This window comes from Artibeus jamaicensis, unplaced genomic scaffold (assembly GCF_021234435.1).
Source record: "Artibeus jamaicensis isolate MK-2021 breed Jamaican fruit bat unplaced genomic scaffold, CSHL_Jam_final contig_490, whole genome shotgun sequence".
Lineage (NCBI taxonomy): Eukaryota > Metazoa > Chordata > Mammalia > Chiroptera > Phyllostomidae > Artibeus > Artibeus jamaicensis.
Window position 1 is genome coordinate 22,241,832 of NW_026521861.1, and position 18,924 is coordinate 22,260,755.

The window sequence follows — 18,924 nt, forward strand, 5'->3', positions numbered from 1 at the left end:
TGGGCCCTGCTCACTGGTGGGGAAACAGCCTGGGGACTCAGGGGAGAACCACAGTGGTGCCTCCCTCACGCCCGAGGCTCGAAATGAGGTGATCGGATTCCCCAACCAAGAGGAAGCATGAGCAGGTCCACAGGTGGCCCTGGTGTGGGCGGGTGGCCGTGGGGGCGGGGCAGGCCCAGGTCACTCTGGAGGGACCAGGAGAGAACAATACAGCCACTCTCTCTGCCCCCAAAATGCATTTGATAAACGGCACCACCCACACACAAGCTTTAAAAAACGAGCTCTCAGCAAACACGGAATCCAAATCGACGCTTGGACTGCTCACGGCTGTCGACGGAGATCCTGCAGCAGACACGCTGCCTGGCGGCGGCGGGCCCACAGCGAGCGTTTCTCTTCAGGAAAGAAACAAGGGACAGGTGACAGCCGTCCTCCCTTGCGCTCACCCAGCCCAGCGCCGCGGGAAGAAGACACGAAGCGTGAGGACCTGAGAGGAGAGACGGCACCGCCCGTCCGCACAGAGGGCAAGGTGGCTCCCACAGATTCCAGCCAGTGCGGGCGCAGGTCCACGCAGGGGAGTGGGCGGTTTTCCCACACGGCAGCTTCTCCCAGGTTACGGGAGGGAGAGGCCACAGCAGCGCACACAAGCCCGTTCTCGATCGCAGCACCCCCGAGGGGCACCCCAGGAAATACGTCAGGAGTCGTGCGAAACCCCGGAGAGAGGGAGCAACTGCACTGAAAGACAGCGCCGTCCCGGACGGAAGGGAGCCCTGGTGCCCCGGGGGCCGACCGCACAGGGGGTCGTCCTCTCCCGGTTCACCCTCCACAGTTCCAGTCCGAGCCCACCGGGCCCTCGTGGCAGGGGACACGCTGACGTGGGAGAACCCGCAGTCAGAAAGGCCAAGTGGAACCAGGAGGAGGCGGCGAGCCCTACCAGACATGACACGGCTCAGCCAGCAGTGCGCCGCAGCTACGGGATTAACCAGAGACCCGCACGGCGGACAGATGGCATCATGTCCCGTGGGAACGGAGCAGGTGGCCAAGCCGACGTCATCAGGCCAGCGGAGCCCGGGCTCCTTGCTGCAGAGGGTGCACGCCCGCTCTCCACCTGGGGGGACCCTGCTGCCGTGGCTCGCATGCGCCCCACCGGTCTGGTTTCCCTGACGGTTTCAGACCAGCTGGACACGCACGCCTCCCCAGGACCCACGGGAGCCCCCCAGGACCTGCGTCCTTCCAGGTGCTGACGAGGCTGCCCTGTGCCCTTCGGGGCCCGTGGGCCAGCGCCTGTCTCACCAGCCACAGCAGAGGCCCTCTGTCCCCTGTCCCGGGTCTGATGTGTCTGTGCGTGTCCCCTCTTTGGAGTGAAACGGGCCGTCTCTTCTGTCACCTGCACGTTTAAAATGGACCAGAAGTTTGTTCACACCATGGACCTTATAGCTGCGCGGACCCCCCAGGGACCTGGAGCGGCCGGACACCAGGCAGGCACGGGCGGCCCTCACTTGTCCCGGCCCCGGGCGTGTGGTTCCGCCGCTGGGCACACGGAGGGCGGCCTTCAGGACGCCACGCGGGGGCTGCCATTCCTGCTGGCAGAGCAGAGCCGACACTTCCTTCCCCACCCCACAGCCCTCTCCCAGCCCCCCAGTGGACAGGAGCGGGCATTCCCACGGTGCCAGTCTGGGCGCGGCGTTTCACGCCCGGGGAGTGGTCTGGGATCCTGCCTCCGGCCCCCGCTCAGTGCCGGCCGCCTGCCCGCCCCGGAGGCAGTCACAGAGCTGTGACTTCCAGCTGAGAAGCGTAGGCTCACTCTGCTGAGTCACAGGGCCCTGGGGCCGCCCGCAAGCTGCACCGAGCTGGAGGAGCCTCGGTCACCCAGTCACCGCGCAGACGGGTGAGGAGGGCACCGGCTGGCAGGGAGGGAGGGAGGGCACGAGTGTGGTCGTGTGACCGCGCAGGGCTCGGCTCCTTTGGGGGGAGCTGAGGGCCGCTGCACGGTACTCCAGCTGGACTCACGTCTGTGTTCAGAACGCACTCGAGTCGGCTGTGGGTCAGCAGGGGCGGAGGTGGTCTCCAGGGTGCAGGCACCTCCCGGGAAGACGCTCGGGGGGGCCTCCGCAGTCTGGGCCCTGCGTGGGGGTGGGGGGCTGCCCAGCTCCTCAGGGCGCATCTCTAGTCCCAAACTCAGTCCTTCTTTGACGGAGCGAGTTCTGGCCGCCGTGGGGGTGGAGCGGGTGCTCAGAGCTGGGTGTGGTGGGCGCCCACCCCAGGTTGCAGTGGGAGACCCCAGGCCCCCCCCCCCAGCTCCCGGTGCAGGGGAGGAGGGTGGGACCGCTGGGCCTTGCGTCCCGTTCAGGTGCAGGCCTACGGAGGGACCCAGTCCTCGTGGCCCCCGGCCCTGGGGGGTGCGCTCTTCTCTTTTACGCTGAATCAGAGACCCCGGTTTGTCCGTCGACACCACTCTTGACTTAGCGAACTCCAGCGTTTTAGGGATGGTAACAGTTTCTTAACGGATTCCCAACACTTGTTTTTGAAAGAGGCAGCTGTCATTGCCTTGTGCCTCGGTTTCCCCAGTTCAGAGACAAGGGGGCTGTGGTAGGACACCATGGGTGACGGGCGATAAGTGAGGGATCTTGCTGACTGAGAGGCAATGAGATCTGCTAAGAAAGAGTGTGTCTGTCCCAGACATGAAAGTCCCAAGTTGAAAGTTAGGGACACTTTGAAGGTTTCTAAATACATGCTATCTTACTGCTCCCGAAAGAGCCATACCATTACCCAGTTTAGTGTGCTGCTTATGGCTCTGAAACTCCTTTTCTTGGTGCTGAAATATGATAAGGTTTGACCCACGTACACGCCCGAAAAACCACCCCACGCTCACGATAGTGGACACTGTTGAGTCTCTGGTTCCTTCCTTTCTCCGCGCGGTGCTCCCGCCGCTCCTCCCTGCCAGCCCATGGTGTCCCGCAGCCCTTGCTCCGCTCCCTCAGGACAGGTGAGCTCGTGCTCTTGAGAACTGCCTGTAAAAGCAGCCCTACAGTGTGCTTTTACGTCGACACTGAGTGTGTCAGTCGTCACCCTTTGTTTCGTGCCTGGTATGGGCATTCCCAGTTCGATTACCCCCGTGCCGGTAGATGGAGTTCAAGGTGGCTGCCACTGTTTTCCATCACAAACAAGTTGCTGTGAGCACCCAGGTCCCAGTCTCCACATGACTGTGCTTCTATTTCCTGGGCCGATGCCTTGTCGGGGTCACCCGGTGGGTGTTTGACTTTCTAAGAAACTCACAGTGTCTCCCAAGATGGTCAAACCGTTTCCCATCCTTGGCAGTCGAGCATGAGGGTCCGCTCCGCCGCCTGTACAGCGGCCGGTACTGGGCGTGGCCCGCCTCTCACTTCCCGTCCTGGTTGGTGGGCCGTGGTGTCCCCGGGGGTTCAGTCTGCGTTGTCCTGAGGACAGGTGACGTTAGTGTCCTTCTAATGGTCATTTGCTGTCCGGGCACCTGCTTTGGTGACACGCCCCAAAATCTTTTGCTTATTTTTTAAAATTGAGTTGTCTTTTTACTATTGAGTTTTGGGAGTTTTAAGACATGTCTGCACACTCGGGATACGAGTCCTTCAGCAGGCACGTCACGCCTGCGTGGCCAGTGCCCTGGGAAGCAGCTGGTTTCTCAGGGCCACACGCTAACCCTCGAGTCCAAGTGCGAGCCGGTTCTCGGGGGCAAGTGCTCGGAGCCCACAGCCGACACCGACCAGCAGGCAGGCACGCCGCCTTCTCACACCCACACCGGGAAGGGTTCACCGGTGGCCGGTGCCCTTGGTGCCGTGCCGAGCAGGTCTCCCGGTTTCCTAAGAGCTACCCCAGGAGTCAGAGCTCTGGGTCGGGCTCAGCTCCTCTCTGCTGCTCTGACCAGCCAGTCCCCACTCCGCCCCAAGTCCAAGTACATCCAAGTACATCCTCCGGCCCCTTTAGTGTCTGAACTTCACTCAGCCCCCCGTCCCCGTACTTAATAAGCAAGCAGTTCTCACAGAGGTGCAAACCTTTCCTGCCCCCTCTGACAAACCATGCGAGCTACCAACCATCAGAGGGGCCCCGGGCCCCCCTCCCCCCCGCAGGCAGATTTGTAAAACGCCACTTCTGAGAGGTTTTCCTTGGCAGCCACCATGGCCACCAGGCGGCCACTGTCCCACAAACGAAACTTACACCTTAAATTGGAGTCCCGCCCTCTCGTTCCGTCGGCACAGAGGTAGATGCTCTTGCATGTGGGTCCCTGTTGGGTGCGGATGGAGAGCCACTGGCCTCTGGGACCAGCCTGTGGCCCAGCCAGTGTCCTCAGGGCAGGTGAGCGGCCAGCCTGGCCCCCATCTGTCTTTGCCCCGGACTCGGGCCCGAGGCCAGCGGCCCACCCAGGTGTGCTCTTCCTCCAGGTGAATGAGAACATGTAGCAGAGTGGCAGTGAGGCGGCATCTGCCACAGCTTGGCGTGGACAGCCCAGCCCACACAGGCGGCCCACCCCCGGTGCCCCTCGGGCCACCCTCACCATGTCCAAGAAGGGCGTGGGCAGCCGGAGCAAGGGGGACAGGGCCGAGGCCCTCGCCGCACTGCAGGCCGCCAACGAGGAGCTGCGGGCCAAGCTCACCGACATCCAGATCGAGCTGCAGCAGGAGAAGAGCAAGGTGGGCTCCACCCCAGCCCCCCCCCCCGCCCGTCAGTCCTCAGCGGGAGGCGGGGTGGCCGGGTCTCTGCGGCAGGGCCCACCCAGTCAGTCCTGGGCCCCCAGGGCCTCTCTGCGCAGCTGGGAAGGACAGACTGCTCTGGGGAAGGGCAGCGGGTGGGCTCCACTGGGGCCCGGCCCACAGGTGCGCATGGGGACACAAGCCCCGGCCCCGTGGGAACAGCCTGGGCCCTCCTCAAGTGGAAGTGTCCCGGAGCTTCAGTGGAGCCATGGATGGAGGCCTTGGGGGGTCTGTTTGGACGGTTGAATGTCAGGTGGCTGCCCTTCAGGTCCCGGCAGGAAGCAGGGCCCCCTCCGCCTGCCTGGAGAGGGGCGGTGGGGTCCGCGGCTCTGGCAATGGGTTTCTCCTGTTGTCTGGCCCCCATCAGCCCAGGCTGACCTGGGTCTCAGCCGTCCTTCACTCCACATGGATTCTGAGCCCCAACTTTGTGCACGATGGGGGTACAGGGGTCACTTAGCCAAGGTGACACTGTCAGATGAAAATAAAACAGGAAAAATCTGAGTGTTTCCAAAGTCAGACATCAGACGTCGTGTAGACAGATGGCACAGCGGTTGGTGAGGTGTCCCCACTTGCCAAGGATGTCATAGCAGGTGAGTGTGAGGCCTGTTATTTAGGCAAAGGCAGGGGTCCCGCTGCTCCCCACGGACTGTGCCCTCTGCACACGTTCCTTTGGGGGACGCCGGCTTCACCTCCTCGGCCGGCCTGTCCCCACGGAGCAGATTCCAGGGACCCAGTGTCTAGAGCTGACCCTCAGCCTGAGCGCCCCTGGGACGCCCGTGGGAGCGGAGACACTCCGCCCACGAGGCTCCTCCCCTTTCAGTCGCGTTAGAAGGAGAGGGTTGCAAACCGCAAAAGTCGCGGCGCAGCATGGTGACGTCAGTGCCCCGCCTCTGCTTGCCTTGCAGGTCAGCCGGGTGGAGCGCGAGAAGAACCAGGAGCTGAGGCAGGCGCGCGAGCACGAGCAGCACAAGAGCGCGGTGCTGCTCACGGAGCTCAAGAGCAAGCTGCACGAGGAGAAGATGAAGGAGCTGCAGGCCGTGCGCGAGACGCTGCTGCGGCAGCACGAGGCCGAGCTGCTGCGCGTCATCAAGATCAAGGACAACGAGAACCAGCGGCTGCAGGCGCTGCTGCACGCCCTGCACGACAGCGGCCCCGACAAGGCCAAGGCCACGCTGCTGTCCGAGGCCAAGGAGGAGGCCCGGAAGGGGTTCGAGGTGGAGAAGGTGAAGATGCAGCAGGAGATCTCGGAGCTCAAGGGCGCCAAGCGGCAGGTGGAGGAGGCACTGACCGTGGTCATGCAGGCCGACAAGATCAAGGCCGCGGAGATCCGCAGCGTGTACCACCTGCACCAGGAGGAGATCTCCCGCATCAAGAAGGAGTGTGAGCGGGAGATCCGCAGGCTGGTATGTGGGCCCTGCGGCGGCGGGTGGGCTGCTCCTCCACACAGGCCCTCACGGCGTCACCGGTGGTCCCAGGGTCTCCAGGACAGGAGGGCGTGAGGGCACCGTCCGAAGGGACAGCCGTCTGGCAGCGCCACCCTCTGCCCCTCTCTCTGGCCGGCTTTATTTCCTGTGTCCAGTTCGGGCCAGAGCGGGAGGTTCGCAAGTCAGCCTCCCCAACCCTGTCCCTGCAGGGTTCCCAAAGGCTCCCCTTCTTAGGGACCCAGGTCAGGCCACAAGCTGAGCAGGCCTGGTGTCTTGGTGGCACAAGTCACTTCTCCCATCACGGGCAGGCTCTGCAGACTGCCCGGCTCGCTGGACCCAGAGAGGTGTGGCCACAGGGCGCGGGGTTGGTAGCCATGGCCCCAGGCTGTCCTGCCGACCCTGTGCCTCCTCTGAGACTGGATGGCACGGATTGCCGGCTTGCAGGGTAGGTGCGGCCACCTGCACACCCGGTGAGAGCCCATGTCCCCTGGCAGGCAGGCCCCAAGTCCCCTGTGTGAGTTATCAGAACCTGGTGGGTGACACCTGAGGCCCGGAGGCTCCTCACGGGGCCCAGCACAGCCCTGCACCTGGGCCACCTGCCCCTACTTCCCTGGGCTCTGGGTTCCAAAGACGCCCCCACACTGCGCCTTGACCTTGAACTTCCCACACGGGCTGCTGTCCTCTGGCCCCAGGGCCCAGAGGGGAAACTGAGTCAAACATGACTGCCACGGTGTGTGTACAGGGCTCCCAAATGCCCCCCACCTCCCCTTTGGCAGGGTATCGCCGACCCGGCTCCCCCCTGACTCCATGTCACCCGGCCCTGCCATGTTCGTCGGAGGCATATACCCTGACAGGAGGCTGGTGTGAGCCAGCAGGTCCCTGGTCCCCTCACCTCTGGCACGGACCCCCAGAGGCAGCCATGGATGACTCTTCTGATTCTCTGGGTATTTGTTCCAAATTCTCAAAAACGTGCTCACACTTCCACTTCCTGACTCCTCAGTCTCAGCCCCTCCTGTGCCCTCTCCATTCCCTGTAACTTACCTGGTCCAGGACTCGGCAGGAGCAGGGGGCGGAGGGGACTTCCTTGTGGGGCCATTTACAAAGGTGTGGGCATCATCGCGGGAGACCCACGGGTGGTGACAGCCGGGCAGCAGGCCCCAGGGAGGGTGACGCAGAGCTGAGGGGCAGGTACCACAGTGCTGCCCCTCCCACCTTGATTTTCTTTTTTCTAAACAGTTATATTTATTTTGAATCCCACAGAATTAGACTTTTCTAAAATGTAATGATTCGAGGCAAGGAGAGACATCGATTCATTGTTACCCTTAGCTATCCATTCACTGGTTGGCTCTTCCATGTGCCCTGACTGGGGGTGGACCCTGCGACCTGGGCGTGCGCTCCAACCCATGAAGCTGCCCCGCCGGGGCCCCCACCTTGGCTTCTGTGATCCTGGTGGCCACGCCCACCTAGAGGCAATGCAGGGGACAGGAGGGGGGGCCTTGGCCCAGGACGGAGGGTTGGGAGGGGCTCACAGGGTGCTTGGAACTCATTTTGGGTTAAATAAGCAGATACAGGCATTCTTATGGAAACAGTATTCATCCAAGATCCAGTGTCCCAAGATCCTGTTACCTTTCTTGTTCTCACTTCTGCTTTCCCTGGGATTAATTTTCTCCTTTGCTGAATTTGCTAAGTGCCTATCATCAGTTCACCCTGGAATTTCCAGTAGAAACTCTCTCGCTGGTTGGAAACCTTAGGGTTCAGTCCGTGCACCTTGCTCAGAGACCTGCTTTCCAGAACATTCTCTCCTGTCTCGCCTGGACTTTCTCCCTGAACCCGCAGCACCCTGGCGACCTGCCCCCTCCCAGGGGTGAGACCCCCTTATCTCTCTCTCTTTTACTGTCTTCTTCTGCCTCTGGCGGAACCCATTCTGCAGCACCTCCCCCGGAGCAGAGGGACGTTCTTATTCTCACCCAGTGTAACTGGGTGTGGAGTCACTGGCTGGAAAAGGCTCCACGCGGAGCTGGAAAGGATTTCTGACTTCCAGTGCTTCCAGAGGAGCAGGATGGCCTTCTGACCCCTGCGCCTCCTCGAGGGGCCCTGTCCCCTCCCCATCCCTGGAGAGAGGGGACATTTTAGGACAGTTCCCCCACGTCACTGTGTATTTGCTCCTCCAACCTGCAGGGCGGTCGGGAGCCCTTCCCAGTGGAAACTCACCCCCGGGCCCTGGAGACCTCCCTTCTGTTGTTTCTTAATCCTTTTCTTCCATCTCTTCCTTCTAGAAGCCCCGTCAGTCAGATGCTGGGCCTTTGCATCGGAACTCAGATTTTCTTTGTTCTCTCACCGACCTTGGCTTTGCGTTCTTCCTTCTAGGAAGTGTGCTCAGCTCTCTCTTCTCACTCTTCTGTTTGGTTTCTTTTGTTTCTGCCATCAGGCATGTAATTCTCAAACACACCTGTTTTCTGAAATAGTGGTCTGGTCCTCCCTCTCCTACTCACAGACGTGACCCTGCCCCATTTTCCTGAGGATGATAATTACTTGGCTCTTTGCCACTCCGCTGCTGCATCTCGTCCAGAGGGTTTCCTCCGGGAAGCGGGTCTCCCCTCCTGTGCTGGGCACCCCCAGTGTGAGTGGTCAGTGGGGCGGTGGCCCACAAGGGATACTGCCTTTAGCCCTGGCTAGTGCGACTCAGTGGACAGAGTGCCAGCCTGTGCACCAAAGGGTCGCCAGTCCCTTGGGTTGCAGACCAGGTGCCCCAGTAGGGGGCGCACGCAAGGCAACCACACATTGATGCTTCTCTTCCTCCCTCCCTTCCCCCTCTCTAAAATTAAATAAATAAAATCTTAAAGTGAGGAAATTGTTGGGGTCTTTTCCCGCTGAGGAATTGGAGTCAGGGCGCTAAGGCAAAAGAAAGAAATTAAAGACATCGGCCCGGGAAGGGAGGATTCCAACTACATTTCTCTGCAGGCGGCAGACTGCCTGTAGAGAACCCTAAGGAGTTCCGCCCGAAGAGCTGTTTCAGTGAGCTCAGCAAGTTCAGGATACAAGGTCAGTGTGCAGAATCAATTGTATTTTTATGCAGCAGCAAGAAATAATTCAAATTAGTATTTTTAAAAACCCACTCGTGGCACAAAAAAAGATTAAAATGTTTAGGAATAAGTTTAACAGAAGACGTGTGAGACCTGAACTCTGAAAACTACTACATGACCCGAGAAATAAAGACAGAGCAAAATAGTAAACAGACTCCCACGTCCACGGTCGGCAGGAAGCTCAGGCTCGTCCACCGGCATTGCTGCCCAGGTTACTGGGAGGACCCCACCACATTCCTGCAGGCTGGAGATGGACACCAGGCCCCTCCCGCAGCGGGACTACCGTTCTGGGTCCTTAGCGATGTGGCTTTGTGAGCTCACATTCCCCAGGGGTCTGATTTGTTGACCATCTTCCATAACTTGGTGCTTACTGTGTCTCGTTTAGGGAATTCTTTTATCCTGGAGCCACAAAGCTTAGCTTTTTCTTTTTTAAGATTTTATTTATCTATCTTCAGAGGGAGAGGAAGGGAAGGAGAAAGAGAAGGAGAGAAACGTCAGTGTGTGGCTGCCTCTCATGTGCCCCTACTGGGGACCTGACCCGCAACCCTGGCATGTGCCCTGCCTGGGAACTGAACCAGCGACCTTTCGGTTCGCAGGCTGGCACTCAGTCCGCTGAGCCCCACCAGCCAGGGCCACAGCAGCATTCTGACCCGAGCGGGCTTTCTCGTGTGCTCATCGGGTCCCTCTTCGAGCTTGTGTACGCGGACTGCTGTCCCTGTGTCCTGGTTTCCGGAGGCGTGGCCTCCACTTCGCTCCTCGGGAGGAGCTTCCCGCCTCTTCAGCTTCTACACAACCTCAGACTCATTCCTCGTACGGAGCAAAGTGGTGGGACTGTTGTTGGAATCTTAACTGAACTCTGGGAGGATACTTTTTAATGAGGGTATGATCACGATTCTCATACGAATATACAACAAACAAGTCAGAAATTCTACTGAACACATCGGTTAACGAGGGAGCTGGCGCAGTGCAGCCTGTGCAAATGAGGGTTTGATCTGAAGAGATCAGCTGCGTCGGCGGGGCCGTCTGTCCATCCACCTGTGGACAGGAATGACCTCGTTCCTAACGGCTCCCTCCAGGTCAGCGTCTGTCGGCACAGAGTCTAAATCAAAGATGAAGGTCAGAGGTGAAAGTGCACACACCCCGAGGTCAGACAGCCCTCAAGCATTCGTACAAAGGGAGTCAGAAATCTTCCGATTCCTTCCTTCCGTATTTCTGTCTTCCGCACTTGTCCCTGTGGGGGGTGGAACCCACCATCAGTTTGGGGGCTCCCCTCCACTTGTCCTTTTGACGCCCCTTCCCTGGAACTGACCCTGGAGAAGCCAGGTCCCCCACGGCCATTTCTGGCCCATTTTTTTCCACTTGCAGTTGACATTGAGTGTTATTTCTTCCTGCTTTCCGGCGTGCATCAAAGTGGTCAGACCCCCATAACAGAGGGATCCCCGGTAGTCCTGGGACCCGCCGGGCACGCACACGGTGATTACAGTGTTCTGGGCTGTTTCTTACATCCTCATCTGGCCGAGTCTCCATCAGCGTGGAAGGGGGGGCAGTCTCGTTCCGCCGCCTGCCTGGCTCCGACGTCCCCATGAGCTCAATCAAGTGCCCCTCCCCGGCTGTACCCAGCTGCTGGTGGCTCTGAGGACAGGACTGTGGTGGGCACGGCGGGGTGTCACTTGGGGCCCAGAGCCGTGCGGGTGCACCCAGGCCTCCTGTCCGGAGCCCAAGAGCACAGCTGGGACATTCACAGTTGCTGCTCACTCAGTGCATCCGTGGGGATCGAGCTCAGATTGTCATTAAAGTTCCATAAAATTGAGGAAGTGCAGGCAAAGCCAATTTCCGCTTTCTCATAATAATCTGTGATGTATAATGTCACCCCCTCTGTAGCCCGTTGCCTAGGCTACAGCTGGTTACAGTGGAATCCTAGCCAACAGCAGTCGCGAAGCCCCACCAGCAGGCTGGTGTGCAGTCCGGCCAGCAGTTCGTGTGCAGAAGTAACGTTGTCACGTGGCAGGCGGGGTGGGGCGTCCTGGGCAAGTCTTCTGTTTGCTCTGAAAATGGCTGACGGCAAATTCCAGCTGCCACTCCAGCCGCCACCTGCCCGTCTTGTTGATCAGCAGAGCAGAGGTGCACTCGCCTGCACGGTGCAAGGCAGGGTGTGGGCTGTAAAAGAACAAGGAGAGCCCCCAAGAAAACCCACAGCGAAGGCTTTGGCGGGAGGCCTTCACGGACCCGAGGGCTGTTCACGGCCCATGGTCTGCCCCCAGCACGCCTGCAATAAAGAAGAACCCACTGCCTTGGTGTGTTTTTCGGGAGTGGCGCCCCCTCACATCCAGGAGGGTCTCAGCCAGACCCTGGGGCGGTGCCCCCCACGACCCTGTTCACCCAGGAGATGTGCCCGGGGACCGTTCCGGGGGCAGGAGGGGGGGGGCAGGCTGGCTCCGGACCCAGGTAGGCCTAGGCTGATGGGTGTGTTTGTGTCTTAGTGTTTAACCAAAAAAATTTAAAAATCGTTAACTTTAAAAATAGAAAAATTATAGTATAATGGTATAAAGAAGCGGCATTTTTTGTATAGCTGTATAACGTTTTAAGTGAAGGCTTTTCATGAAAGAATTGAAAAGTAAACAAAAAATAGCATGAAGTGAAAAAGTTACAATAAGCTAAAGTTAACTGATTACTGAAGAAAGACAAGTGACTTTCATAAACGGAGTGATGCCTGGGGCACTGCGTCACAGAGCACCCAGTGGCGTCCTGGCCTCAGGTCACACCCCCCCCCCCCCCCGCCCACCCCACCCGGGCAGCGTCCCCCTCCCTGTGGGCTGCACCCCTGCCGAGCGCCCTGCACATGCCCACGGGCACTGGGTTCGTCTTTCATGCCCCAGTGCCCCTGTCCCTTTTCTACGTTTGCATGTGCTGAGAGGCACAGACACTGTCATCGAGTGACAGTCACCTCAGTGCTCAGTGCAGTGGTAGGCTGTGCAGGCTCTCAGCCCGGGGCAGCAGACCGTGTGGACGGGGTGGGCGGGAGGCCAGGCCACCTGGCTCGGGGTCAGTGCCTCTGATGGTTCGAACCATGATGAAGTTGCCAACGGCACATTTCCCAGAACGTGGGTTAGGGGCAGGTGGCTGTAAGGGGAGTAGAAGGTGGGGACATGCAGTTGGCTGAGAAATCCCAGTGGCAACACTGCACGTGAGACACCCAAGGCTTTGGGACCATCCCCTGGGAGACTCAGTCACCGATCCTGAAGTGAGCTTCCCACCATTAAAAAATCAAACGCTGCCGTCTCCTCTGTGGGTCATCACGCAGCCCTGGCTGGCAACATGCGGGGTGACCCCTCTGGGAGGTAGGCCTCGGGTCCCAATGGTCCTCAAACACACTGACTCAGTGGGCTGTGGGCACACAGACCAGCTTCTGTCTCCTGATGAGAGGAGAGTGGCGTTCCCAAAGTGCCCGCGTGACAGCGGCCACATCAGGCCACGGGAGGCAGCTGCATGTTGGTCCGATCCCCCTCCCACCGGCCTCTGTGCTTTTTCACTCACTGACTGTATTGCCCTGCATTTCTGTGCGTCCCAGTAAATGGGGATTTAGTGATTACGGATTTTTTATTCTCTGCAGTTCCCCGCTTGCCCATAAATTCTGAGATCTGGGCTAATCAGACATCGCCTCTTGGTTCCCAAGCTGACTTCAGCAGATGGCTGATTGATTAGCCAATCATGACCTTGAACTGAGGCAAAGCTACAAGATAGCCTATCCTGCTCTGTTTGAAAATAGGTTTTAAACCGTCTCCTTGCAAATCTAGCGCCATGTGTGGCGATGCCCATGGGGCTGCGTCTGCCTGTCTGGAGCGTGGGCGGTGGCGCACTTGGCTCTGCCCTGCACCCCCCAGGCCGCTCGCCTTTGGCCAGGATGCACCTATGGCTGCCCGGAGGAGGGGCTGGCAGGCAGGTGGCTTCTCGCAGCTGTTAGGAGGTGGAGCGCAGGATCGCTGCCATTTAGGTCGAGTGGGGAGGGCTCGTGGTGTGCATAGGGGGCCCCTCCTGATGCTTGTGCAGTCTGCCTGTTGCTGTGGTAACATATCTGCACCCTGCCTGCGTGTGATTGTGTTCTGTTCTCCTTGTAGATGGAGGAGATAAAGTTTAAGGACAGAGCAGTCTTCGTGCTGGAGAGAGAGTTAGGGGTCCAAGCCGGGCTCGCTCAGAGGCTGCAGCTCCAAAAGGAGGCCCTAGATGAGCAGCTGTCCCAGGTCAGAGAGGCTGATCGGCACCCGGGCAGCCCCAGACGGGAACTTCCTTATGCAAGCGGTGCAGGAGATGCTTCAGACCACTCGGGAAGCCCTGTAAGCACCTCCCTGACCCCCCCGGACTGAGAGTGCAGGGCCCTGCCACCCAAGCCCATGCCCGAGAGTCCCTGCGGGGCCAGAGCCAGAGCTGCCGCCCATGTCTGCAGCCCACGCACCAGGCCCTGGGCCCCTTGGCTTCCCTGCTCAGCCAAGAGCATGGATAGAAGTCGTCCTCCTTCCTTCCCTGCTCACATAGTCTGCAGCCTGGCCTTCACGAGGTCTCACCTGAGCCGTGGGGCCTGAAGGTTCCTGAGGGCCCCTGGTGCTGGCTGGGACCGCTCCTGCCCTGAGCTGGCGGCGCCTGTGGCTAAGTGGCTTCCCTCACCACTCGCGGGCTGTGCCTTCTGGTGTCAGGGCAGGCTCCCTGCCCCCCATCCTGGGTTTGACCTCCATGCAGTGATTTCCGCCATCTGCGTCACTCATCACCCTCCCACCTGCTTTCCATGTCACCATGACACTCTCCTGCTCACCCCTGGCCTGCCAGCGGCCGGCCCTGACACTGGCCATCTCCTCATTGCTGTTCCTCATTCAGGGCCTGGGAAGGCCAGGGGAGGAGGGTGGTCTGAATTCCGCAGATGTCCCACGTGGTCTGCCCAGTAGGCCCCTAGCCTCTCCTGCACCTGCTGAATGAGGAATCATCCCTCTGTCCTTCTGGACACACGTGTACGAGCTGAGCCAGCCCTAGGACAGGGATACTTCCAGGATAAAGATGACATTTGATAGCCCTCTTCTGCGTGGCTGAACAGAATGAGCACCTGCCCCAGCACCTTGCCTGCTCCACTGCGCAGACCCCTTAGCCTCTTAAACAGGGCCCAGTGGTTTCACTGGTTTTGCCTTAAGTCTCAGTGGTTCCATAGTGGCCGTTCAGACGCATCCTCCCGGGACACTAGCTTTTGGGAGTCTTAGGTCCAATGTCGTTCTCCGCGCTCACGTAATACCCGGGAAGTGACTTGCGGCCTGCGGGCAGGGTGGACCCTCCCTGAAGTGCCGCCAGCCCGGGCCCAGGCTCATCTAGAGCTGGATCTGACGCTTTCGGGGCTCACCGCGGTCAGGGAGCCTGCACGTGCATGCCCGCGCCCTCCACACTCGCACCTTCCGGTCGTGTCTGCTTCTGCGTCCCATGCCATCTCGCAGTCCACTGAGCAGCCGCGCTGCAGCCCCTCGGAGAGACCCCCAGCCCCGCCCCGCAGGCTCGGGCCTCGTGACACAGCCGCGCTCCGGGTCTATGCAGGTTGGGATTTGCAGAGGGTTATTTGTCTACGAGCAGTTATTTTGCAGTTGGCTTCTGTTTCAGGAGCAGCAGTTGGATGAGAAGGATGCTCGGCGCTTCCAACTTAAAATCGCGGAGCTGAGCGCCATCATTCGGAAGCTGGAGGACCGGAACGCCTTGCTGTCGGAGGAGAGGAACGAACTGGTGAGCGCGGCCGCTCCGGCCACCTTGCAGGGGCGCCGGGCGTCCACTTCCGAATTCCCCGTGGAAAGGCGCACTGGTGCCCGGGGCGGGGCTTAGTCTCGGCCTCCCGGCTGGTGCCGATAAAACCTCGTAAACGAGCGCAGTGAGGGCCACATCCGGGCCCCAGGTGCTGGTGGGTGGACGGATCCCTGCTCCTGTGATTGGGCGGCACGTCCACATTCTTCTCATGACGTGAGGCGCGTGCGCGCCTCACCCTGCGGTGGCGCCAGCACCGTCAGTCTTGGCGGCCACTTGGCGGTTTCTGAGTCCCTTGTCCTCCAGGCGAGGTCTTCTCCAAGCGCCCCGCGGGGTCCTGGCACCGCAGACCTTCCTGGGCCCGACCGCGGCCCTTCTCAGTCGCCCCAGCTGGTTCCGCTTGGTGTGTGGGCTCCGCACGGGGACCTGCCGGTTCTCCGTCCCAACTAGGAGCACCGAGCTCGCAGTCACTTTTGTCTTTCAGCTCAAGCGTCTCCGAGAAGCTGAAAGTCAGTACAAGCCATTGCTGGAGAAAAACAAACGTCTTACTCGGAAGAATGAGAGTCTGTCCCACACTTTGCGTCGCGCGGAAAACAAGTTGAAATTCCTAACCCAGGAGAACATAGAAATGGTGAGGCCCCCCCCAATGTGTCCGTCCGCCAGCAGAGGGCGCTCGCGCCAGCGCTTCTGCGAGGACCTCCACCGCTTCTCAGGTTCAAGGTTTGACCAGGAGCCTGCGGCCCTTGGAGGGCAGGGCCCCCCCTGCAGGCAGTGACAGGGATTAAGCAGGGAAGACTGAGCACTCACACCCTCGGCCCCAGGACGCCACCCAGCTCTGAGCAGCTCCGATGGAGGTGGTGGGAGCCCTGGCACAGTCTGGGCACAGGGCATGGACCACAGATCCAGGCGGGCGGCTCCCCTCCTGCTGGCGCCGCTAGGCAGAGTAGGGGATGATTAGCTGATATCTTGCGTGTCCCTTCTGGTCCTGAGGGCCCCAGAGGCCATGAGTAAGAGTGAGGAGTGTGGGAGAGGCAGACGTGCCCCCCACTCCCCACTGCAGAATGCCCTGGCTTTCACACCCTGACTTTGGGACGGGTCGCTGGCAGGACCTGGCCTGGGCAGGCTGCAGGTCTCATCTGAGGGGGAGCATCGCTTCCCAGGGGCCCTGCTGTGGGACGGCCAAGAAGCAGCCTTGGTTTCGCCGGGCTCTGCAGCCTGCGGGGAAGAACCTGGCTCCCCACCACCCTCATGGGCCACCCTGTGCCACTCTGGGTGACGGCCTGGCTGGTTTTTCAGAGACAAAGAGCCGGGATCATAAGGAGACCCAGCTCCTTAAACGACCTGGACCAGAGCCAGGAGGAAAGAGAAGTCGACTTCCTGAAGCTCCAGATTGTGGAGCAGCAGAACCTCATAGACGAGCTGTCCAAGGTGACTGGGGCTGGCCGGCGGGTGTCACCCCGGGTCTAGGTCCTCTCCCCTCCCTGTGCTCTCCTGCCCCCAGAGGCCACACTCTGAGCCCCTGGCCTGGGGTCTGCTACCAAGAGGCACCCCCAGGAGGCAGGGTTGTTTGTCTTCCTGGCCCCTCCGTGGCTATGTCAGGCCGCGTGCGTCCCTGCACCGTGGCCACGCTGGAGGTGGCCCTGCCTGGAGCTTACAGCTTCCCTCCTCATCGCTCTGGACCAGGGGTTTCAGGAGCCACATCCTCACCAGTGTCAGGGTCAGGCCCCTGTGACCTCGGCCAGGGGCTGAAAACAGTAGTGACGTGTCCCCTCCCAGTTCTGAGGCTAGCACCCTCAAACCGAGGTGCTGACAGGGCCACGCTCCTTCTGATTGGTGGAAGCCTCTGGTGCCCCCGGCCCGTCACTGCTGTCTCTGCGTGTCTTCGTGGGGGGCCCTCTCTCTGGCCCCAGGGCAAGTGCCGCCCTTGTGCAGGATGGCTTCATTCCGAGACCCCGAACTTAATCCCACCTGCAAAGGCAAAGACCCTGACATCCCAGCCCAGCTTTCTGGTTGTCCCTCATCAGACCCTCCTCCAGTTACCCTGGTTCCGGTGTGTTCTGCTGTTAGCTGATGGCATGGCCAGGACACTTCAGAACACACCGCCTCCGTTGTTCTGTCCTTGCACAGCAGTGGGGACCGCAGTGTTTCTCTCTGGGGCTGGCATGGCTTGTGGCTGGAAGTGCTGTTCTGATGGCTGACATCACCTCCCAAGTGACAGGAGATGGGACAGAGAGGTGCCCCTGCCCCGACAGGCTGTGCATTGGGACCTCCCCCATGCAGCCCCGCAACCCCCGCCCCCCTGTCCCGCACCTGAGAGATGGAGGTCTTGTCTCGCTTAGTGATGCAGCAGCGATGGTCACAAACGCCCCTCCTCCAGCTCTGCAAGGCCAGCACATCTGTCCTGCAAGGGCCCTGGGCGTCAGCTGGGGGCGGCAGGAAGGGGGTGGGGGCAGAGCCACTTGACTCTGTGGTCAGAAAGTGGTAGAGGTTGGGGGTGGGCGCAGGACTCTGGCGTCCTGGGGGCAGGTCACAATCAGTTCTCCAGCCCGCTGCCCTCTCTCCCTAGACCCTGGAAACGGCCGGCTACGTGAAGAGCGTGTTAGTAAGTACCACTGGCCCTGTCTGTCCTCGTCCCCGTGACCCCCTGCCCCTGCGGCTCCTCCCAGGCCAGACAGAAGTGGCTGGGCCAGCACCTGGGTGGATTTGGTGGCCACAGCGGTACCTGCCCTGAGGCTCTGTGTGGTGACTGAGGTCACCTGCTGATCAGTGGGCCTGGGCTGCACCTGCCCTGTCGGCCTGTGGCAGCGACAACTGTGCTCACTCCTGAGTTGTTTGATCAAGCGTAGGTCTGGGGGCCCCCTCCTGGGGCCCCTCCCCTACCCTGGGTGTCCCAGCCGGCGTGGACCCGTCTGGGCCTGGCTGCTTCCGTCACAGTCACAGGAAGGCAGCCTTGCTCCCCAGAGAGAAGCAGGTCACAGGTGCCCACACACGTTCACGGGTCCACGTCCACGTGTCTGAGCAGACATCTGCCCAGAACACGCAGGGTCCGGCCCGTCCGTCCTCTCGAGGCCCATGTCCATGCCTGCCGCTCAAATCCCCTGACCCCTTGCGCAGCCCCCGGAGCCAACCACAGCCCGGGGTGGAAAGCAGTGTCCGCACCTGCAGCTTCCCCCCCCCCCAAGTGGGCAGTGGAGCTCAGGTGCTAGGACAGCGGTGGGGGGGGACAGAGTCTGCCAGTCGGAGTCGCCACTGTCCACTCAGTGGCCACACGGGACGTCCACCTGTGTGTTTGAGGCGGATGGAGCTGCTCAATTACTCAAAACTGTCCCTTCAACTGGTTTCTGCAGGAACGGGACAAGCTGCTGAGGTTCCGGAAGCAGAGGAAGAAGATGGCCAAGCTCCCCAAGGTGGGTGCGGAGCACAGTCTGCTCACAGTTCTCACCCAAGGACCCAGCCTTGTTTCTTTTTGAGTTTTTTGAAGACTACTTATTTACTTTTAGAGAGAGGGAGGGGGAGAAACATCAGTCAGCTGGCTCTCGCAGGCTCCCCAGCCGGGGACCAAACCCGCACCCAGGCCTGTGCCCTGCCCGGGAATCCAGTCCTGCCCGCTGGTTTGCGGGGCGACACCCAGCCCACCCGGCCACACCCACCACTGCTCTTCACTTTCCCAGAGAAGGCAGGAACTCATGACAGCAGTGAGGACGGGAGGGGACGGCCGCCCGCAGGCTGCAGCCCCTCCCTGGAAGATCTGGGACTTTCCCTGACGCTCAGTCCCTTCTGATAAACCTGCCATTTTCCTCAGAGGTGACCTGGGAGACATTTCTGAGGGTCCGACTCCTGGTTTTGCAAAGCGTGTTTCTGTTGGGTTTTGAGTGGTCCACGGGGTTCCTCAGACACAGTCATCTGGGCCGCGGAAAGGCCCACAGCGGCACG

The 18,924-nt window shown here is 60.5% G+C and overlaps 1 protein-coding gene across 13 annotated transcripts in view; it reads left to right on the forward strand.

Annotated features, from left to right (window-relative positions):
- Window positions 1-18,924, forward strand: part of JAKMIP3 (Janus kinase and microtubule interacting protein 3) — a 47,727-nt gene that overhangs the window by 8,425 nt on the left and 20,378 nt on the right. For 7 of the 13 annotated variants that reach the window (XM_053668646.1, XM_053668645.1, XM_053668644.1 and 4 more), the window contains exons 2-9: window positions 4,413-4,661; window positions 5,627-6,124; window positions 13,344-13,559; window positions 14,857-14,976; window positions 15,476-15,622; window positions 16,288-16,419; window positions 17,558-17,593; window positions 18,339-18,398. In XM_053668646.1, coding sequence (XP_053524621.1) covers window positions 4,527-4,661; window positions 5,627-6,124; window positions 13,344-13,559; window positions 14,857-14,976; window positions 15,476-15,622; window positions 16,288-16,419; window positions 17,558-17,593; window positions 18,339-18,398 — 1,344 coding nt within the window. In that variant the 5' untranslated portion in view covers window positions 4,413-4,526. The remainder of the gene's footprint in view (window positions 1-4,412; window positions 4,662-5,626; window positions 6,125-13,343; window positions 13,560-14,856; window positions 14,977-15,475; window positions 15,623-16,287; window positions 16,420-17,557; window positions 17,594-18,338; window positions 18,399-18,924) is intronic. The other 6 variants (XM_053668651.1, XM_053668652.1, XM_053668654.1 and 3 more) reach the window with 2 other exon arrangements.